Source organism: Juglans regia, chromosome 11 (genome assembly GCF_001411555.2).
Source record: "Juglans regia cultivar Chandler chromosome 11, Walnut 2.0, whole genome shotgun sequence".
Classification (NCBI taxonomy): Eukaryota; Viridiplantae; Streptophyta; class Magnoliopsida; order Fagales; family Juglandaceae; genus Juglans; species Juglans regia.
The window spans coordinates 10,242,164-10,265,087 of record NC_049911.1 but is presented as its reverse complement, the minus strand read 5'-3'; the positions used below and the strand labels follow the sequence as shown (position 1 = coordinate 10,265,087).

The 22,924-nt window shown below is 38.7% G+C and overlaps 2 protein-coding genes across 2 annotated transcripts; one reads left to right on the top strand and one right to left on the bottom strand.

Annotated features, from left to right (window-relative positions):
- The first annotated feature begins 435 nt into the window (after positions 1-435).
- LOC108980771 (probable prolyl 4-hydroxylase 10) lies at positions 436-11,297 on the top strand. Its single transcript, XM_018951777.2, has 8 exons — positions 436-791; positions 895-979; positions 1,976-2,073; positions 2,223-2,320; positions 2,817-2,946; positions 3,052-3,239; positions 3,460-3,548; positions 10,982-11,297. Exons 1-7 carry the CDS (start codon positions 592-594, stop codon positions 3,531-3,533), a joined length of 873 nt encoding a protein of 290 aa, XP_018807322.1. The 5' UTR covers positions 436-591; the 3' UTR covers positions 3,534-3,548; positions 10,982-11,297.
- A 2,680-nt stretch (positions 11,298-13,977) lies between these two features.
- LOC108980770 (aconitate hydratase 1) lies at positions 13,978-21,186 on the bottom strand. The gene is made up of 20 exons (XM_018951776.2): positions 21,003-21,186; positions 20,713-20,817; positions 19,935-20,095; positions 19,743-19,835; positions 19,358-19,543; positions 19,013-19,174; positions 18,580-18,724; positions 18,324-18,466; positions 18,196-18,252; positions 18,027-18,106; positions 17,861-17,936; positions 16,911-17,096; positions 16,461-16,528; positions 16,260-16,378; positions 16,014-16,135; positions 15,844-15,942; positions 15,271-15,750; positions 14,730-14,828; positions 14,396-14,638; positions 13,978-14,285 (listed from the first exon to the last, which is right to left on the bottom strand). Exons 1-20 carry the CDS (start codon positions 21,004-21,006, stop codon positions 14,211-14,213), a joined length of 2,703 nt encoding a protein of 900 aa, XP_018807321.1. The 5' UTR covers positions 21,007-21,186; the 3' UTR covers positions 13,978-14,210.
- Between the last annotated feature and the right edge of the window lie 1,738 nt (positions 21,187-22,924).

Sequence of the window (22,924 nt, the reverse complement as noted above, 5' to 3'; positions counted from 1 at the left end):
AATAGATGATAGATAAAATTAAATAATGTTAAATATAGTCATAAATTATATAAACGCTGCACATTTTTTTTTGAAAAAGAAGTGGGTTCCACTATAAAAAAAATTAAAATTTTAATGTGGATCTTATATTTACTCATTTTTTTTAAAATGAGTTAACGGCGCTTGTGTATTCCATGACTATAAATGTCATTTATATTCTTCTTCAAACTAAACATTCTATTTAAAAGAAAAAAAAATTAGATTTCTATATAAATAAACTTTTAGTTATAAAGTTATAGACATGCATCTCATCCTATAAATAAATTCACTGATTTTCAAAATTTCAAATGTAATATATATATATATATATATATATATAATATTTAACCGATTATTTGAAAAAGATGTCAAATCTATAAATCTGATTATATTTATAAAATTGTGGAATAAAAAAACAGAATAATCGTACTGAAGCGGAAACTCGTATTGGACTTTTTGTTGCAGGAAGTTGAAATAAAGCGCGTAGTGTTGTAGCTCTGCGTCTCTTTTAGAGCTTCAGATCTTGCTTTACTCCATCTTCTTCGAGATCGATTTCTAGGATTTCCACAAACAATGGTGAAGCCGAGGTACTCCCGCCTACCGCCTCGGAAATCGTCGTCTTCAGCTATGGCTCTCACCATGCTCGTCATGCTCACCTGCGTCATTCTCATCCTCCTCGCTCTCGGAATCCTCTCGATTCCCAGCATTTCAGGTGGAGATTCGCCAAAGACCGCCAACGATCTCAGCACCATTGTACGGAACAAGATGGATAGGTGGGTTGTGGTTTTTGAATTCTGATTCTCTTCCACTTTATTTTTTTGAAGTTGGTAAATTACCGTGATTTATTTGGTTTCTAACTTTCCATTTTTTTTGTAGGATTGATGCAGATGAGGAAATAGGGGAGCAATGGATGGAATTGATCTCCTGGGAGCCTAGAGCTTTTGTTTACCATAATTTCTTGGTGAGCTTTTTATTATTTATATTTCCTGGAACTTGCGGATCACGTTTCATAATTCGTTTCTGATTATGTTTTCCTTAGTTTATATTGATTACAACGACAAAGATAATGCGTTTTCATGTGAGTTGGAATTCATTCAAGTATATGCCATTTTCGTTCTCGATATCTGCTTAATACACTGAGAGACCAAAACAAAACAAGAACAAAAAAACAAAAAACAAAAAAATCAAAGAAAGGAAAAAGAAGAAAAATAGAATTAAAAATTCATTAATAAGGAAAGTATTTCTTCTATTTCAGCAATTCGATCTGCAGTTTTATAGATGGATTATATGGGAAAACATGCGGGATTTGGTATAATACACCTCATTGAAGTGTAGTAAGATTGTTAATGAATAAAAATATTTTGATGGAACTATGAATTTTTAACTATAGTATCACATATACAAAATGTAAACGCATGAGCATAGGTTTTCAAGAAGTAAGGGCTCATAGATGAGTTCAGGAATAGTAAAAAAAGCTTATCCATTAAGGTGCAAGTGCACAGCTGAATGTTTCGGGTATTTGTTGTAAACAATTTAGATATGAGCTCAGTTTGAGCTACCTATGAGTAATAAAAAATAAGTTCTTGTTAGGGTTGGAGTCTTATTACGTTGTATGTGGTCTTAGAATTTTTTTTTTGATAACGGGGGAACCACCCCATGGCAGAGCCCTAGGACTCACCCATGGAACCTAAACCTCTGGGGAGACTAGCACAGCAACCCACTGCCGTGGCCTCCTACTTAAATCACAATTTGATCCCAGAGGGAGTCGAACCTGCGACATGGGTTTCATGCACACAAGTTTCACCCTTACCACTTGGGCTACCCACGGGTGGGTGGGTGGTCTTAGAATATTTCTGACATGCATTTTCTGTTAGATAAGTTTGATCTTGATCAGGAACTGATCTGGGTGTAATCTAAAGTTTGCCAAATGCTGAAAATGGTTTACTAATTTGGGCAGACCAAGGAGGAGTGTGAGTATCTAATCAGTCTTGCGAAGCCTCACATGGAAAAGTCAACAGTTGTTGACAGTGAAACTGGAAAGAGTAAAGATAGTCGGTATGCAATTCTTACCAGCCTTTTCTCATTGCTTCTGCATTTAATCTTGATGACGGAAGTTTTCTTTGCCCTTCTCTTCATTCTTTTGCTTTTTATTTCTTTGTTGTTTTCCCCTCTGATGTATTACCCCGGATTACCTTCATTTGCAGGGTTCGTACAAGCTCTGGAACATTTCTGGCTAGAGGACGTGATAAATTAATTAGAAACATTGAGACGAAGATTGCTGGTTTCACCTTTTTACCTGTAGGTATGTAGGTTGGGCTGCCTATGCTTCTTAATCTATTTCTTAGTGAGAATGTGTTTGTCTGTTTCATCTTTGTTTAAATTCCTTAATAATTTCTTTTCGTGTCAATTTTCTGAAGCACTTGCCTTCTTTGGTTATGGTTTGTGGTCCAGTCATTACAATATCCAGTATTTTGGTTTTTGTCATTCTTTGTCTCTTGACAATAGCATTTTTTCCATGGAAGAAAGTCAGCTTTTGACTTTTCTCTTGGGTAGGGAGAAATTCAGGAATAGTTAAATTTTGATATATTTCTGCCCGAAGATGAAAAGGTTGGAATTGGGTTTGAGAAGTCCCTCTTTAAAATTGAATGAATGTGCTCCAAATGTTGGCTGTAAATCTTCATCCTTGATATTGTCTTTGGAAGAACAAAGGAATGGAAAAAAGAGTGGCATTTGGTGTTTATCTTTTATTAGCTTATCTCTTGATTGTTTTGATGTTATACATAAATGTTCATAAGCAGAGCATGGGGAAGGACTTCAAATACTCCACTATGAAGTTGGACAAAAATATGAGCCTCACTTTGACTATTTCCAAGACGAGTTCAACACCAAAAATGGGGGTCAGCGGATGGCTACAGTTCTTATGTATCTGTAAGTGACATGATATTTCTGCACTCTAAACTCTCTTGACTCGTGCATTTGTTGGAGGTCGAGCTATTTTCTTTAGGTAACGTCTCCTTTTCTGTAATGGTACAGCTCAGATGTTGAAGAAGGTGGTGAGACGGTGTTTCCTGCGGCCAAGGGGAATTTTAGCTCTGTGCCTTGGTGGAATGAGCTATCTGATTGCGGGAAAGAAGGACTTTCTGTTAAACCAAAGATGGGTTCTGCTCTGCTCTTCTGGAGCATGAACCCTGATGCCACTTTAGATCCATCAAGTTTACATGGTTAGTTATCATTGTTAATTATTGGGATGTTGAAAGTGGATACTTCGGTTTTCAGTCATTTCAAGGCCAATTGCCTTGACTAGTGAATAGCACGTCCCTTCTGTGTACTAATGCATTGCCTTGGAATCATCTTCTTATTTGAATACATTAATCATTATTCACTGTACGTGGGGTTGTCATACAACTATTAATGACACGTTTAATTCTTCTGTTTGCTCAGGTGGTTGCCCTGTAATTAAGGGGAACAAGTGGTCAGCTACTAAATGGTTGCACATAAACGAGTACAAAATCTGAGCAATCGAGTTGAAGGTAATTATGTATACCCTGAATAGATAATTAACTAATTAAGCAATTGTTAGTTTATTCATTTTCAATTAGTATAAGTGTTTTTTTAGATTAGACTTGAGTATATTTTGGAAGATACAAAAGCATCCACTTGGGGATGCTTGACATAAATGAAGCTGATAAAAAACTAAAAACTATCTATCTGAGTATCATGTTGTCTTGCTTAACTACAACTAATGCCAATAACTTCCCAAGATTAAAAATGAAAAATAATACTTGAGCATGAGAGGCTGGTGTTATAAATGTTAAAGCTCCTTCTGGGTGCTTCTTTTTACTCATATGGCTTCCACAATTGAGATGTGTATCTTGCAGATGACATCATTAGGTCCTAGACTTTGTGGTTGGAATTGACATCGAGACCATAAGACTTTTTCAGGATTTTTACTTGAAGGATTTGACACGAAAACTTGTGTTATAATAACAGACAAACCCCTAGGGGTTGGCTCAAGTGGTAAATGCCTTGGGCTTGGGGATATGCTTCCCCCCAAGTCTAAAGTTCAAATCCCCTTAAGTGCAAACAATCTGTTGGGAAAAATTTGGATAATAAAATATATATATATATATATATGTAAATACTTTGTAAACTAGAGAATATGTAAAAATAACAAGAAAAAATTAGAAAGAGAGAACCCGGTGTTGAGACACGTTGTGATGGACGCCGCTTTCCATAGAGTAGATTCTGCCGCCTCCAAATCTTAACATGCACTAGGCTTGTTGACAGTCTACTCTCAAGATACATTAATGTCAGTTCTCCTGTTAATTTCCTTGTCAGTGCATACAAAAGGAAATCCTTGAACCCGATATAAAATAGCCAAAGCCCAAAGAATACATTGAAAAAGTTTCTAATTCACCAAAGGGCACAACTCCTCGTTTAGTGGCCAAATGGTTAAGGCTCCTAGCCCCAAGAGGCATACATTGGTTCAAGTCACCATTGCACCTTTTCATTTAAATCTTGACAACCAAATCAACACATTAAACAATGACAATGGTTCACATTATTTTTTACTTAATAGTAAATATTTTAATCACTTATAAGTCTAAAACCCAACACAATCTCTAGGGGCCATCAGACTCGGGAATTTTTCCCTTGAATTATCCTAGGTGCACTTGCGGGAAACTTCTTACCGAGGGCCTGTACACCCCTGGGATTAGTCGGTACGCTATTCTCGGACACTCGGTGCCAATAAAAAAAAAAATGACAAAACTCTGACTTTAACTCGTTGCATCATCGGTATTGCCAAAACAGAAGCAAAAGAAGCAAATATTGACCTAGTCTATATGCCCTTGCTAATACGTGTTTCCTTATCAAAGAGGGCACATTTGTTAGGTACGAACTCAACTTTTATTGTTACATCTGAAAATGTAAAATTTGAGTGTCCAATAAGTGTGTGTGAAGTTTCTTTTTCTTTTGTGGGTTTCATTCCTTGACAAGCCCACTTGGCATACGCTGGACGGCCTATTTCAGCAGTTTATGATCCTTTGGTTCTTTTTGAAGAAAATGAGAGGAGATGTAATGTGGTGCACTGGGGAACTTCTGATTCATGCATGTGATATCATTTCAAATTTGAAACTCATAAAGAAATCAGTTTAGAATTGCAGTAATTTTGCGATCTAGATCGTTACAAGGGATTTTCTCTCTCCTAGAAAATTTTCTCTCCGTACACATGCATTTTTCTTTCTTTCTTGATCTGGTTCTTGATTCATTTTGCTTCACCAATGTGGTGTATTGATTGGTGATAGTTAGATGGGTCGTTTTATAGAACTAGTTATTGAGTCTAAGTGCTTCACTATAGCAATATGTGGAGGTGGTGGTTTGAGAATTACTGAGAGAAGCTGGAAGACAGAGAACTCGGTGTTGCTGGGCTTCTCCTCTATTCAGTGGCTTGGGAAGGTGTTAGAGGAGAGCTTAAGCAGGAAAAAGGAGGTATACTCGGCAACACGTGATGGGTATTGTAGTTTTATCGCTCAATGTTGTGCAAATAGGAAAGGAAGATACGTTGAAATATCAGAGTATAGTCAGGGGGGGGGAGAAGGAATATGCTATGTATTCCAGAAGGTGAGAATGGTTGGGAATGGAGGAAGATGAGGGAGGCTTTGGTAGAGCAAGGGAAAGAAAAAACCAAGGTAGGTGGTCTGCATGGAGGAGCCAAACCGAGTGATGGAAGAGGGAAAATGAAACACTATGAGCGGTCGTATAAGGAGGTCCTTGCGACGTCGATACCGAGAGCTGCGAAGGAGAAGGTGGCTGGTGCGAAGGTTTTGGACAGAGGTAAGGGACGTTGGCAACGTGAGGGTACGGTGAACCATTCCCATGGCAGGGCCTCTGTTGTGTGTCAGTCATGGGAAATGCAAAGGAAGTTGTTGGAAATGCAGGGGCAGCTGCGCGCATTGCAGAAGGATATGGCTACAATTGTAGCATTTGTCGGTTCATTAAAGGAAAGTGAAGGAGCAGATAAGTTGAAGGATGATGGGCTGAGTTTAACACGTAAAAAGGCTCAACCGAAAGGCAAAAGCAACAAAGGATGGAACGTATGGCACCGGGCTAAGTCACAAGATCCTTTTGGGGCTGGGCCGTCTCAAGCTAAGGCCCATGGTATCGGGCTCCATCCTAGGGCCCATTCAGGCAGGTCGCTACCCAGGACCCAATTAGACGGGTCTGGATCCGAGCCAACAGAACTCGCGAACCCGAGTTCTAGCTCGATACACTCCACCGAGCTTTACGGCTTCGGGTTCGTGCCGGACAGCATACAGACGGTGCCGATAGAGGTTGAGGGGATACAGACGGCGCCGATGGAGGTAGTGGGGGTCGTCGGTGTGGTCTCGCCGGAGTTTTGTGCTCAACAGCCCTTGTTAGGCGTAGAAGCTAGGGTTCCTTCGTCTCTGGAGAACCAGAGATCGCCGATGAGGGAGGCTGGGGTGTCTCTGATCCCGGCGGCAGGGTCGGGGAGACCAGTAGAGGACCTCGAGTTGGCTGAGGTTGAAGAAGACTCGGATGACTTCATGCATTCTGTGGAAGATGAACTTTTCATCCCCTGTGGTTTGGAGGATTTTTCAATGGGAAGTGAATTTCAGAACCAGAATAATAAGATGGGGAATCCTACCCAATTAAATTATTTTTTTACAGATCAAGCATCAGATTGGGTTATACATAAAACTAAAGAAATTCAACATGTTGTAGGAATTGAGTGTGTTGGGTATGAGGAGTAGTTTATAGCCTTGTTAACTGCTATGGAAGCTGGCCACCATCAAGAAAAGAGGGGGAACACAAAGAAAAGTCCGGAATTAAAAAGATTGATGTGGTCGATGAACTCGGAAGCAAGTTCTAGCAGGAATAAGGCAAAAGGGAAGGGGCTAAATGTTCTCCAATGAAGCCCAAGATTTTATCTTGGAATGTCTGGGGTCTAAACGAGATAGAGAAGCGTCTTCGGATTTGTTGTCTACTCCGTGAGTGGAAAGCGGATATAATATGTTTACAAGAGACAAAGCTGAAGTTGATTAGTAGGAGGATTATTCGGAGTTTATCGAGTAATATTTATGTGGATTAGGTATATTTGGCCTCTTCAGGGGCTTCGGGAGGAGTTGTGATAATGTGAGATAGACGGGTAGTAGAGAAAGTGGAGGAGTGCATAGGGAGATATATGGTAGCTTGTTCTTTTAAATGTGTATCAGATGATTTCTTGTGGGCATTTGCAGGAGTGTATGGGCCTAACTTAGATGTCAATAGAAGTATATTATGGGATGAACTTGCAGGGGTACAAAGTTGGTGGGACCTCCCTTGGTGTATTGGGGGGGATTTCAATGTGGTGCGCTTCCAGAGTGAAAATCTGGGAAGTAGAAGATTGAGACCAGCAAGCCTGGAGTTCTCAGAGTTTATCTTTGATTTGAACTTGATAGATCTTCCATTAGCAGGGGGTCCAGCTACTTGGTCAAATAATCAGACTTGGTCCCGCTTGGATCGTTTTCTGATTTCTCCTGAGTTTGAAAGCGATTTTCCGAATGTATGGCAAAAGCGTTTGAGTCGTATAACTTCGAACCATTGGCCTATTCTACTGGATTGTGGAGGTGTTCGTAACAGCATAAGGTATTTTAAGTTTGAAAATATGTGGTTGAAGTCAGAAGGTTTTGTGGAAAGGGTTAAAAGATGGTGGACTTCGTATCAATTTGAAGGTACATCCAGTTTCATTTTTGCAAACAAACTGAAAGCCTTAAAAAGGGATCTAAAGGAGTGGAATAAACAAGCTTTTGGAAATGTGGAGGAGAACAAAAATTCCAAGTTGATGGAAATTCAGTATTTAGAAAGGCTACAAGAAGGGAGGCCACTAAATGAAGAGGAACAAGCACAAAAAATTTTGTTGGTTGCTGATCTTGAGAGGTTAATCTTACAGGAAAAAATCTCATGGCGCCAAAAATCAAGAGCTCTTTGGTTGAAGGAAGGGGACCGGAGTACGAAGTTTTTCCATAGAATTGCAAACTCACATAGAAGAAATAATAACATTAAAGTGCTGAGAATTGAAGGGGTCGAGAATAGAGAATAAGAGGTTATCCAAGACCATGTGGTTGTTTTCTTTAAAAAGTTTCTCAAGGAGGAGGTGGGTTGGAGGCCTACTTTAGATGGTTTGGCTTTTGACACTATTGAACCAGGGGATGTTACCAGATTGGAGAGGGCTTTTGAAGAGGAAGAAGTATTTGAAGTGGTAAGAAAGATGGCAAAAGATAAGGCTCCTGGACCAGATGGTTTCTCTATGGGTTTTTTCCAAGAGTGTTGGGAGGTGATTAAAGCGGATCTTTTGAAGGTATTTCAAGAGTTTTTCTTGTTAGGAAAATTTGAGAAAAGTCTTAACACTACTTTTCTTGCACTAATCCCTAAAAAGGTAGGGGCCATTGAGATTACAGATTTTCGGCTTATTAGTCTAGTGAATGGTGCTTATAAGATCATTGCAAAAGTGCTTGCAAATCGATTAAGTGGGATATTGGGGAAGATTGTTACCAAACCACATAATGCTTTTGTTAAGGGTAGATATATCCTTGATGCGGCTCTAATTGCTAATGAATGCTTCGACAGTAGATTGAAGATGGGCAAAGCAGGGATTATGTGCAAATTAGATATGGAAAAAGCGTACGATCATGTTAATTGGGATTTCCTTCTTTATTTATTGGGTAGGTGTGGGTTTGGTGAGAGGTGGAGGTCATGGATCAGATGGTGTATTTCTACGGTACGGTTCTCGGTGTTGATTAATGGTAGCCTAGAGGGTTTCTTCCCAAGCTCTCGTGGCTTGAGACAAGGGGATCCGTTATCTCCTTTACTTTTTGTCATTGTTATGGAGGCATTGAGTAGGATGATCTCAGCCTTAGTGACTAATGGTTCCATCAGTGGTTTCCAGATTGGATCACCGAGTAGGGGTATTACAACTGTTTCTCATTTGTTGTTTGCAGATGATACGCTTATCATGTGTGAGGCTGATCACGCTCAGTTGAGGGCTGTGAAGGCATTGCTGCTGTGTTTTGAAGCAGTATCTGACTTGAAAGTGAATTATGATAAATCTGAGTTGGTACCGATTGGAGAAGTTCAAGATATAAGGGATCTGACGGGCATTTTGGGGTGTAAAATTGCATCTTTACCTATGACTTACCTGGGATTGCCGTTGGGTATAGCACCGAAGTCTCGTATGATATGGGATACAGTGATTGAAAAAGTAGAGAGGAGATTAGCAGGGTGGAAGCGAATGTATTTGTCGAAAGGGGGTCGGACTACTTTAATCAAAAGTACACTTTCCAACCTTCCCACCTACTTTTTATCCTTATTCCCTTTACCGGCAAGTGTGGCGGGTCGACTTGAGAAGTTACAGAGAGACTTTCTGTGGGGGGGCTTGGGAGATGAGTTTAAATTCCACTTAATTAAGTGGGAGATGGTATGTCGGCCTATCTCTAATGGCGGTTTGGGTGTCAGAAATTTGAGAGTTTTTAATTGGGCTTTACTTGGCAAATGATTGTGGAGATATACCAAGGAACCAAAGGCCTTATGGAAGACTGTGATCGAAAGCAAATATGGTGATCTAGGGGAGGGGTGGTGTACTATAGAAGTTAGAGGAACAACGGGTAAGGGGTTATGGAAACACATTAGAAGTGGATGGGAGGTCTTCCAGCGATACACTAGATTGCATTTGGGGACAGGTGTCAAGATCAGATTTTGGAAGGATGCATGGTGTAGTACCAGTGTTCTACTAGATCTGTTTCCTTCTCTTTTCTTGATTGCAAGTAACAAAGATGCCACAGTGGCGGAGGTTATGGAAGTCTCAGTCTCAGGTAGAAACATTCACTGGAACATCAATTTCAACCGGGCGGTACAGGATTGGGAGATGGAAAGTTTTGTAGAATTTTATAGCCTCTTATATTCTGTTCGACCGAACATTCAGCAGGAAGATGAGTTGTGGTGGCATCCTGCAGGGAAAGGGGTATTCTCTGCTCGCTCTTTCTATAAGGTTCTCACACAAGTTCCAGAGATACAGTTTCCTTGGAGAAAACTTTGGCGTCATAAGGCTCCTCCCAAAGCTTCTTTCTTTGTGTGGACAGCGTCTTTGGGTAAGATCCTCACTACGGATAATCTAAGAAAGAGGAAGATAATTATTGCAGATTGATGTTGTATGTGCAAAAGCGGGGGTGAGTCGGTAAATCATCTACTTTTACACTGTGAGATATTTAAGTCTATTTGGGACGAGGTGTTTAAAAGGATGGATATGGCGTGGGTTATGCCGGAAACAGTTTTGGATGTATTGGCTTGCTGGAATTCTATCCGTGGGGTGAGACAGATTAAAGCAGTGTGGAAGATGATCTCTATCTGTATTATGTGGTGTTTATGGCAGGAATGAAATGAAAGGACTTTTGAAGACAGAGAGATCTGTGGAGGAGCTAAAATTGTTATTTTTTAGAACTCTTTGTACTTGGGCCATTGCTGTAGACTTAAATGGCATGGACCTTCATGAATTCCTAGCTTCCAACATGCCTACATAAACAGGGCATTTTATTTGTATCTTGTTACTTTGGTGATTTAATAAAATCTTATTTTACTTATCAAAAAAAAATTGCAGTAATTTTGTTGCTGGAGAATATTGGATTGATTTCTTGTTTTAATAAAAACAAATAAATAAATGAAGACAAAACCTCAGCCTTTTTCTGAGCTAATAGGTAAAGTTCTTGCTGCATAACTTGAGAGCTTCAATCTTGATAGATGCCATCAGCCATCAGCTAAACAAACTGATATCTTTTTAAAGTTATTTCCTATCTTTATATTTTGATGTCAAGTTCCTGAACTGGAAATTGCTCAGTCGAGATTATGTTTTTATGCTCTATTGAATGCCAGCGCTCCATCCCATTAAGTTGATGCTCATCTTCTTTGGCAGGTTTAAATGAGTTCTCATCTCATTGTTGTACCATAAAGTCTCGGTCAGAGCTCCAGCCCTATACGGCTAAAGATCTCACATGTAACCCTGTCTACAGAGCTCAATGCCGGCTTGCCCTTTATTTTCATGTACCACCACTACTTTACTCACATTTTTGTTCCGCCATTTTCTCACCTCAATAGAAAGAAATGAAGTTTTTATTTGTATTTAAAAATCAAAAGGTCTAGGACATTTGTCGTTAACAAATATGCCTGATTAAGCCAAAACATTGTATTTAATGAATGCATAGTGTTTCTTTTGTTCTTTCTCTGGTAAATGCATGCATATTGTCAAGCTGGCTGCTGCCCATTTCTGTTGGAATTAGAGCCTTCGGTAGGATTACGATGACTTCACCTGTGTCTGTACTAAGGGTATCATTTACCTGCTTAAAAATTCTCAGTACTCTCTCTCTCTCTAGTTTCTCTCTCCATCTTCTCTGGGAAAAAAACCCCCAGCGGATCCTCTCCACCGGAGGGGGAGGAATCCTCCCTCCCTTCCCTTCTGCACTCACTTCTCCTCCACTAGTAGTTTAAGCAATTTGCACTTTATCACCTTCCGGCCACCAGACCACTACACGTGCCTGACCACCATGTTTGCCGGTCGCCGATTTTCGAAACCTAGGTGAAAGTGCCACCATACTACTAGTGCGTGGACCACACGTGCCTCCAAGGCCAAGCGCTCTCTCCATGTGCCAGTGCCAATGCCAATTCCAATATTTAGCTGCCACATGTGCCATATAATTGGATTCTCTGCCTCTAAGATCTTTTATATTTGGGTTATTTCGTCCCACCACCATTAGCACATATGCACCACGCCCCATCGCCACTACATGTACCTCCAATGAGCCGCTGCTACAATTTGATTTTCAGATTTAAGTATCCAGTTATGCTTAAATCATTCCTAACTAAGGATCTATCTAGGGAAAAAAGATGTGAAAATCTACTGTGACAATTTTTTAGAACAGTTTACTACAATGCCCCTTTCCTCAAAATTGTTGGTTTACTCATTGCTTCCTTGGCTAAGCCGAGGATGAAATTGATTGGATCCATTGACCATTTATTTTATTGAGAAATGATTTGTATAAGTTTCAAATAGATAAGTCTCGTGCAAATTTTTGTAAAAAAAATTATTTTTAACAGTTCTTCTATATATACTCTCCACATGTAAACGCCGTGCAGTTGGCTGACACACGTCAGTTGATATTAAAATAAAATAAAAATGAAAACGAGAGAGAAATTAGATAGAACAAGAGGCAAGGATTTGAGTTTTCTTGCAAAGAAACGGAAATTGATTCAATCAAAACCCATTTGTAGCTTAGAAAAAAAAAAAAAAGAATTCCAAAGATTAAACCCATTTGCCAAGCTTTCTTTGTCAATTGAAACCCATCTGCAGCTTAGAAAAAAAAAAAACCATCAGTAGATTGAAACCTAGACCTAGATCCAACTGCGTTGGGTGCCCATCTCCTCTCCACCTTGTTCCCATCTGCCTTTCCAGTTTCTTTTGTCTTGGAATTGCTCTCAACTAGTCACAAATTTTTTATGTTAGGTTTATTTTATTTTATTTATTAATTTATTTATTTTTTAAGAGCGTGAATCTAGGTTTGATTGCAAAGAGATTTTGGGACTTGTGAGTTCATTTTTAGTCTGGAAAGCTTGCTATTTGAGGTAAGAATCATGGGTTTTGTCATTCTTAGATATAAGATTTGAGCTTGAGAATTATGGATTTTCCTTTTTGTTTGATATGAATAAATCTTGGAATTTTTCTATTGTTGAGATTTCAATGAATGAAACAGAAGAATTGGTTGAAATCGAAATCTCGAAGAATTGGTTGAAATCGAAAAGAGATTGGTTCTCTTAAGGTTAATGAATTTGTTAGTTTGAATGTTCCAAGATGATCGTAGGAAGAAACCTTTTATACTTGGAAGTGAAAAAATGGAGACTTTGGAGTAGAATTCATGGTGTTTTCTGCATTTAGAAGTTGATTCAAAGAAACGGAAGGGCTTGGAGTGAGAGAAATTACATTTTAGAAATGTAAAAATGGATGGGGCAAATGGGTAGAGAAAGGGGAAGAGGGGTCGAAGAAAACGAACAAAACAAAAAGTTGAAAACGGCATCGTTTTGTTTTGTTCACGTCAGCACCATTTACCCAGCGCTTGCACCAGCCAACTGCCTGCAGCATTTTTCTATTTTTAATTAGTGGGATTCACTTGTGTACAAAGAGCTTATATGAAGCTTGTCTATTTAAAATTTATACCTAACATTACTCATTTTTATTTGTCCTGCTTTTGTATGCACTACATTCTACGTGATGAGATTTTTGTTAAAATTCCACATCTTCTCTCCTCTTGCATCTTTCCGGAACCTATTTTAAAGAGTTTTTAATGTCCTGAGAGAGGTTTCCACATCCAACGAAGTTGCTAGATGGTGCGGCATTAGTGTCCTAACAAGACTCGGATAGGACGATTCATCCAGGTGCGGATCTGGGTATCCAAATTTACAACCTGGAGAGTTAGTCCGGACTATGACCTGGACCCGAGTCCATCAAGAATTAAGTAGATCTGGAATAAAAAAAAAATGTAGATCTGTAATAAATTCGAATTGAATATTAAATGCATTGTTTATGAACATTAAAATGAAACTCGATGATAAATTCATCAACAATTTCTGTTTGAATAAAACTTAATGACCACAACTTGACCACTTCCTACTTGATGGATAAGAAGTTTGCAATGCAATTAATTAGGTGATGACAAACAAGATGCTTTTCTGGGTCACAACGGACCGTTAAGCGTGCATAAAAGTAGTAGCATAGGTCGAGGAGAGCCATGGCCCTTAGAATTTCTAAATTGGAAACGAATAATATATGGTGCCTTGAATACTCGAAATGAAAAGTGCCATCAGGAGCCCTTTTACCGGTGGAAGTAAACTTTAAAGCAAATTTGAAACAAAACAAATATGGAAAATCAAGAACTTAAACACTGGCTTGATACTATGGGAAATTTTGTATCGTAAATGATATGAAAATGCCAAAAACACTTGCATATATATCCACCAGTTCCCATTTATTCATAAGTTTGCTGGGGTGTGCTCCAAAATTGAAACAACGTTCTTTGTTTCCAAAACCATATGGCAGTATTTGGACAGCACAAGAAACTGGAAACAGAAATGGAAACATCAACCTGAGTGGCTGATTAATGATGAGAATTGATCAAGTTTCGAATGACGTATTGTAGAATGCCTCCATGATCGAAATAAGCAAGTTCCACCTACATTGAAGTAACCAAAAGATTATATTGGATGGGAAATTATAATTAACCAGACCTTTCATGAGAAGTTAGACCGATTAAAATGAGAAAAGCCAAGTCTAATCTGTTACCTCTGTGTCAAATCTTAGGGTACAAGTGAAGGACTTTCCATTGTCTGTAACTACTGCAAGATCTTGACCAGGTCTAATTTCATTCACGCTGCTTGGAAGATCGATGCTATATCGTTCATGGCCAGTCAACCCAAGAGTCTCAGCATCCTCCCCAGGCTTAAAACATAGTGGAATGATACCCATGCCCACCAAATTACTGCGGTGAATGCGCTCAAAGCTCTTTGCTATGACTGCTTTCACACCCTGGCACCAATTATCATTTTAAGTCTCTGTTATACAAAAGCCAAACGCCAACTAAAGAAAGGAATGGAGTGAAATGCTATCAGCCACATACCAGTAGCATTGGCCCCTTGGCAGCCCAATCACGAGAACTTCCACTCCCATACTCGGCACCAGCCAAAATAACTGTTTCATACCCCTCACTCTTGTACCTCTGTACATGAAATAAATCACAGAACCGAAGCATATGGTTATGAATTCAATCAGGAGAACTTCATTATTTAAAAAGGAAAAACTCAATGAGCAAAATTAATAAACATATGAAGCTAGAAATCAGAATTATCAAATTAAAACAGTTTTGGGAGAGAATTATAGGTCCTGCAGGGAGTTAAAACGTCATCCAGCACATGGAGAGCTGTGCAATAAACCAGATTATCTTAGAATAAACATCACTTGGCAACTTATGATTCAGTGATAAAACTATGTATCAGATAGGCAAGTTTCAATGGCATCAGCTGGAGCCCAAGTAGAGCAACCATCAAGGATTATTACTCGTTTCACGCCCACCTTTTCCTTGCAACTTTCATTTTGTGCAAGAGGCTGGTATATCTGCACTACTGACTGTATGCCAAAAAGATATGTTTAGAGGAAGTTACCATGGCAGCATCAAATACAGATAGTTTCTCGCCAGTGGGAATATGAATGGTTTTTGGCCCAACTTCTCCTTTCAATAGTTTATTGACAAGACGAATATTGGCAAAAGTGCCCCTTGCCATAACCTCATCATTACCACGACGACTTCCATAAGAGTTGAAGTCTCTCCTATCAACCCCACGCTCCAGAAGGTATCTGGCTGCAGGACTGTCTTTGTGGATGCTACCAGCTGGTGAGATGTGGTCAGTTGTAATGCTATCGCCAAAGTTGAGCAAGCAGTAAGCATTTTTCACTCCATGAAGGCCTGGAGGAGACATGCTCATTTCTTTAAAGTAGGGCGGCTCATGTATATATGTGGATGTTGGGTCCCAGGAGTAGAGAGTGCCAGAAGGTACAGATAATTGATTCCACATCGGGTTTCCCTTGGTGATTGCTTCATATGTAGCCCTAAACATATCGGGCAGCACACTTGATTGTACAACCTGAAGTAACAGCAATATAAGAAGAAAATCAGAATTTTGAAAAGCTCCTCCTCTGAATGCAAATCTAGTACTTAAGCAGGTTGAGCAGCTCACGTTAGCTACTTCTTCATTGGATGGCCAAATGTCCCTGAAAAATATTTTCTTTCCATCTTTCCCCAATCCAATTGGTTCTGTTTCAAAATCGATATTTACCTGCATCATTGTCCCCAATTGAGAGAGATACTTCCCCAAGTGCATATGGAAAAATAAAAGCAACAACATACCGTCCCAGCAAGAGCATAGGCAACCACAAGGGGAGGTGAAGCAAGATAATTAGCCCTTGTTAAAGGATGCACACGGCCCTCAAAATTCCTATTTCCAGACAATACAGCTGCAGCTACAATATCTGGAATTATGTACAAGATCAACAACTTCGTCATTTTGAAAAAACTTTTTTGATAAGTACTCCAACACTAAAAAAATCTCATGGATAGCATTCAAACAAGCACTAAGCACAAGAAAATGTCTACCATTTTCAGTAATTGCTGACGCCACTGCTTCATCAAGATCTCCTGAATTCCCAATGCATGTCGTACAACCATATCCAACTATATGAAACCCTAGCTGATTCAAATACTTCTGCAAGCCACTGAAGACAAAATATTCTCAGGAATCATGTTTAAGTGTGCGTGTTTATTCTGAAGACGATGTTCTAGATCAATAAAAAGTACCTCCTTTGGAAGTATTTGGTTACAACGCCGGAACCAGGTGCCAGACTTGTCTTAACCCATGGCTTCACCTAAAAAGAGATCATACCACCTTATGTAAGTTAAAAAAATATAAAGAACATCATTTTCATCAACAATTTCCCAATATTACCTTGAATGCAAAACATGTAACATGGAACAACAAAGCATACAATGAAAATCTCAACCAAAATCATCAGTCACATGATAGTCCAAGTTTAAAAAAAAAATAGTAAACTCACAACCTAATGGCCCCAAGTTATCATTCGTCCAATTCATTGGCCCTAGTGAAGTAGACCCCGCATCCAACCAAGTCTTTGTTATATATATATATATATATATATGACGTCTTTTAGCATGGCTCATACTGACCCACCCTAATGCAATTCATCAAACACAATTTTTTAACTGCAGCAAAAAGTTGAGACGTCTAACCTCCAATCCAAGTTCACAGGCTTTTTTTGCAACTAGTGCAGCTCCAAGCATTACACTAGGATTTGAGGTATTAGTGCAGCTAGTGATTGCAGCAATAACCACATCCCCATGCCTAAGCTGTGCGGGGGTCCCATGAAATGTGAAATCTACAGCCTTATTCTGAGATTCCTTTGGTACAGCAAAACCCTGTTATAACATGCAAGAAAAGTAAGCACAAAGAGAAGATGGGGGTTATGGCTGTTATATTAAAAGGAAAACACTAGCGAACATTCAGAACCAGTTCTGTAGTAACTAACTGAAATAAGACGTGTATAATACCAAATTTACCACGGACAAGAGGAATTAGAAAGAGAGGAAAGTGCATGTATACAGATGCTAACAAAAGTCAAAGTAAGGAACCTAAGTAAAGAAATCATTGACAAAAATCCTATGGGTTGTGCGAGGAAATTGTAAAACAAAGCAACAATCACATTTTTTTAGGGTTGGTGGATGGATCAAGCCTTGCCCTGCTGCTCCTCCCTTATAGCTTCACAATTTTCCACTCTTTCTTTCCAGCAAGTCCAGAAATATCACTAACCCTTTTTGGGTGGAAGTCAGAGCATTCCCAGATAATTGAGCCTATTGATCCCAACCATTTTCTGAAGTATTTATTTTATAAGCTTCCCATCCTTATAAAAGCTTCTGGAAGAGGGTTTTATTTGCTTGTGTTTTTTTCAAGTTTTGAAGCTATAGAGAAAATATGGATATTTTTTACCCTCCATTAACGCAGATTGATGTTTGTCTCAAATGTTACAAATTTTCATTCCCCGTATGCAATGCTTGGCAGATCCAAGAGACAAAATTCTGTAATAACTTTTCAGCGGAGAGTCAATGGTCACATGTAGTTGTATGATTTCCAAGCAACCCTAACAATCAATCACAAGTTCCTTTGAGTTTGGAAAAGATCTCACCTTAAAACCAACTCTATTATCAAGGCATGCAAGCCAATCAGCTTTCATCTCTCTCAGAGGGACACGATCATGTGGCCTGCAGAATCAGATTCTGAGAAGACCATGGCGGATTGAAAATGGAGAAATTAATGTGACTCAAAGCTAAAACATATACTGAAAATTGTACCTCTTTGGACCAGATATACAAGGTTCAACATCTTCAAGATTAAGCTCTAAAAAGGAGGAGTAAACTCTTTCAACTTGGGGCTGAGTTAAGGCAATTGATTTAGCATCAGACCAAATCAGTAGATTTGTTGCATGAATGTTCTCTAACATAAGTTGTATGCATAGCTTACCTTGGTGTAGTCCACAAACATGTTATTAGCACGTAAATAGGATTCTATCATAGCAATCTGCACGAAAATTTACAAGTCATTTATTCTGAAAATAAACAACAATTAAAATTGCTTAAACACGGGCTTACAGTGTCATCACTTCTGCCAGTCAGTTTCAGGTATTGCAGGGTGACATGATCCACAGGAAAGAAGCCCATTGTTGCACCATACTCAGGAGACATGTTCGCAATAGTTGCACGATCTGCTAGTGACAATTCACTCATGCCTTCCCCTGCATAAGAGGGTAAAGACCCACTCTAATCTTAGGTAGATAAGCAAAACAGGAAACAATGACACTGCCAACAAATCAAATATAAGATTAGCAATATTAAATTGTTGGGTTACCATAGAACTCCACAAACTTGCCAACTACTCCATGCTTCCTCAGCATTTGAGTTACTGTCAAAACCAAGTCGGTAGCTGTTACACCATCTCTCAGTCTTCCCAGTAATTTAAAACCAACCACACCAGGCAGGACCATGCTCATTGGCTGCATACAAATGAAAAAAGTACAATTAAGTATCTGCTGAGAAGGAACACTTAAAATGGATATCTTGAGAAAAAACTTCAGAAGAAATGCAGTCGAACAAAAGTCCACAGTACATTTTCACACATACATCCTCAAGAACTATATTAATATAAGCAATGAAAGAAGCAACAAACCACATGCCTATATGCAGCAAGTAATGCATTTATGTCCATTAAATATGTGATTTAAGAAACATTTCATTCTCTAGTATTAATAAGTAGATACAGCATTCTTAGCAAACTGTATTACCTGGCCAAGCATTGCAGCTTCTGCTTCTATCCCGCCAACTCCCCATCCAGCGACACCCAATCCATCTATCATTGTTGTATGTGAATCTGTTCCGACAACACTATCAGGGTAAAGCATGCCATCTGTGTTGAACACAACTCTGCCAAGGTATTCTAGATTGACCTGCAAGTAAACATCACAAAGCACATTTCATGCAGGTGACTAGAATTGCAGAAAGATAAAAAACCAAACTGGTTTTCACAAACTGAACGGGTGCTATAATCAGAACAAAAGACACAAACACACACACACACACATACACACATATAAACAGAGTGAAGTGCACTTCTCAAATAATGAAATTACCTGATGAACTATCCCTGATCCAGGAGGAACAACGAGCATGTTATGGAATGCATTAGATCCCCATTTGAGGAAACCAAATCTTTCTTTGTTACGCTGGAACTCAAATTCCATATTTGCTTGCACTGCATTTTCTGATCTTGCCACATCAACCTGAACTGAGTGGTCTATGACAAGATCTACAGGAACCTGCATTTTGTTAATTACATTAGCATTGCTTAAAAACGTTTAGCACTAAATAAAAAAATAATTCAAACCACATCCATGTATTAGTTGGGGTTTCCCCATAAACATTGAAGCAGAAAAAGAGAGGAGGAAAAGAAAAGAGAAGTGCTAAACAAGCAGATAACTAGAAATGCCAATCAGAATCTATCCATGGATAGGTTACCAATGGATTAATTTTATTAGAATCTCCACCAAGCCTGTTCATAGCATCCCGCATGCAAGCAAGATCAACAACTGCTGGAACCCCAGTAAAATCCTGAGAACAAGATTTACAATGAAATGATTATAGCCTTTCATAGATAACATTTCAGAAAATCTTACAAGAAAGAGATTGAATATCTATTATGTAGCTCACCTGCAGCAGCACTCTGGCAGGCTTGAATGGGATTTCAACCTGTTTGGGAGAGGTGTTCTCCCAATCAATAATCTTCTCCACATCCTTACTCTTAACCTCAAACTCATCACAGTTACGAATCGCTGATTCGAGAAGTATCCTAATAGAGTATGGGAGCTTATCTGCGCACAAACATCAATCCAATCATCAAACCCCTATTAACTCTGCATAAAAGCCCAGTCCATAAAATATATATAACTGAAAAAGTACAACCAATTAATAGTTAAAAAAAAAAAGAAAAAAAAAAGAAAAAAAGAAAAAGAAAAAGAAAAGACTATAAGACTCTTCATCTCATTAAGTCGCAATAAATAAACGAATTTTACAAGATGTCAATACAACTAATGTTTTAACATTTGGTCTAAATTCCCATTTTTATTACAGTACGTTGAGCAATTTACTTTACATCATTAATGATATTTAGTAAAGTAAATATTAGCGTAATCATGCTAACGCTACACTTTCCAGAATGGATAAAAAAAGAGATTACAATATCCGATCGGCTCCAAAGAGAACTGAAAGAACATAACGTACAGAATTTCAATCAAAGCCTTCCCTATTTCATTAGTGAGAAGTGAGAAAACAAAAGCTTTTAATGAAGTTAGTCCAATGGATTAATTCGGCCTCAAAAAACTATAAAGAAAAGTTTATATTGTTTTCATTTCTTATCCATCCATTTCTTACCAACTCTATCAACAACCAAAACAGAAAATAGGAAAAAAAAAAATTCAGAAACACTAACCGATTCTGGGATCGTCTAGAGCTGGCAAGCTGTAGTACTTGCCGAATTGACCACCGCCTGGCTTCTCGAGCGTCTTCAATATGCTCTTGAAAGGGTTCTCACCAGCTGCAATGGATAAGACGCATCAAAATGTTAATCAAACGCAGTCTCGAAGGTAATCTCAAAATCTTCGATTGAAAACGAGAAACAAACACAGAATTTCCGTTCGACGCAGATCAAAATTTCCAAATAAAAAGAAGTTTTTTTAAAGAAGAAAACAAAATATCAAACCACCGATACGATGAGATTACCCATGGCTGAGATCGGAATTTCGAGTTGCGTGGCGGAGCGAGGATTGGTCGCTGCTAGAAACGAGATCTACAGAAAAAGGACTGCTCGAGGTTACCAAATCAAAACCAGAGATTGGAGAGAGAGAGAGAGAGAGAGGGAGCTGTATATTCCGAGTGATGCTATGTAAATGTAGTAGTAGTCGTACTGGTAGTTCCAACTTTTGAAAAGTCGCTGTTCTTTTCGATAGTGCCCGAGTCCTGAGTCCTGACCGTGAGGTGCGGTGAAACGGTGTCGAACCATGCGAGGGGCTATTTTGCACGTGTACATTTCCTCATCCTATTATTTTGGGTCTGTGGATGCCACGTGGTTAGCATAACTCTCAGATCCACTCTCGAGAACGTGGCTGAGACACATTTTGGCAACAATATAAGACATAAAATTTTCTCATTTCTTTATTATAGTTTTTTAAATTTTTATATAAAATATAATAAATAATTTAATTTTTTTAAATCTTAAAATAATAATAATATTAAAAAATAATATTTTAAACTTTTATCTAAAATTAAAAATTTTCATCTCACTATCCAAACATATTCCGATAAATTCGGTCTGATCCCAATAGTCTACCATTTTTTAATTTTTTCATTCTAAACCGAAAGGTTACCATCGGTCCGTTTGGTCTGCCCCAATATCTAGGGGTGAAAACCGACTGTATCGGCGCGGTTTTGGGGTAAAACCGACGCCGACCGATAGTTTATTTTTGGGGGAGGAAACCGGCCGAAATCGATCGATGGGGAGAAAAACACCGGCCGTCTCGACACCGGCAATTCTCTGGCGGTTCACGGTCGGTTCATCGGCGAGTTTCGTCTGAGAGAGTAGAGAGAGAGTGTCGCAGAGGAGAGAGAGCGGGGATGAAAACGGCGATGCGTCACTGGGAAGAAGACGCCCGAGGAAGAAGACGACCTAATTTCAAAACGACGCCGTTTGGTTTAAACCAAACGGCGTCGTTCTACTTAATTTTTTTTTAATACGTTAAGAATAAAACGACGCCGTTTAGTTTAACAACAAACGGCGTCGTTTCAGTTATGTTAAAACACAACTGCAGACTTAAAACGACGCCGTTCCACTTAAACTTAAGTGGAACGGCGTCGTTTTGAATACAGAATATATAAAAAAAAAATAACATTTCTTTAATCGACCGGTTCAGCGGTTTGAACCAGGTTCGAACCGACGCCGAACCGGCCGATATCGGTTTATACTATTTTCTGCCGCACGCCGACCGGTTCTTCACCGGTTTCGGCCGGTTCCGAGCTCCGGCGGCCGGTCTGAGTCGGTCTAGGTCGGTTTATCGGTTTTTTGTACAGCCCTACCAATATCAAATAGGTCAGTTTATGCTTTTCGGTGCTACAATGATATTTTTAGGCCAAGAACATGTTATCCTATTTTCAATCCAATAAATAATAATGTTTATTTACATACAAAAAAATAAAAAATAAAACTTGAAAAATATGTAATATGCCAATAAATTAATAACATCCAAACTCTAGATAAAAGAAAAAAATATAAAAGAAAAGGAAAAAAATATACATTAAAATTATCTATATGGACCATATCCATCCAAAAAAGAAAACCAAAAATAGAGAAAAAGAAATTAAAAAAATCCTTAATCTTCTGAATTTCAGATAAATAAAAAGAACAAAAAAAGAGTAAAGGCATCTGACACATAAAAATTATTACAATCCATACATACAAATGAGTTAAATGGTAATAAAAACAAATGACTAAATGACAATGAAGCCATAGGCCCACACTCAAACTCCAAGTCTCCGCAAGTCACAAAAATGATACTACAAAAACATACCAAAAAATTATCTTAGTTTAGATTTTTTTTTACATGCTAACCAAAATAACTAGCATAGAAATATATTCTTCTCACCTCAAT

Excerpts from the sequence above, each read along its gene's own strand:
- LOC108980771 (XM_018951777.2), top strand. The coding sequence starts at position 592 with ATGGTGAAGCCGAGGTACTCCCGCCTACCGCCTCGGAAATCGTCGTCT. Across the intron at positions 980-1,975 it reads TTGTTTACCATAATTTCTTG|ACCAAGGAGGAGTGTGAGTA; the intron begins GTGAGCTTTTTA and ends TAATTTGGGCAG. Across the intron at positions 2,074-2,222 it reads GGAAAGAGTAAAGATAGTCG|GGTTCGTACAAGCTCTGGAA; the intron begins GTATGCAATTCT and ends CTTCATTTGCAG.
- LOC108980770 (XM_018951776.2), bottom strand. Across the intron at positions 16,379-16,460 it reads ACCAAATACTTCCAAAGGAG|TGGCTTGCAGAAGTATTTGA; the intron begins GTACTTTTTATT and ends TTTTGTCTTCAG. Across the intron at positions 14,286-14,395 it reads CCCTAAGATTTGACACAGAG|GTGGAACTTGCTTATTTCGA; the intron begins GTAACAGATTAG and ends ACTTCAATGTAG.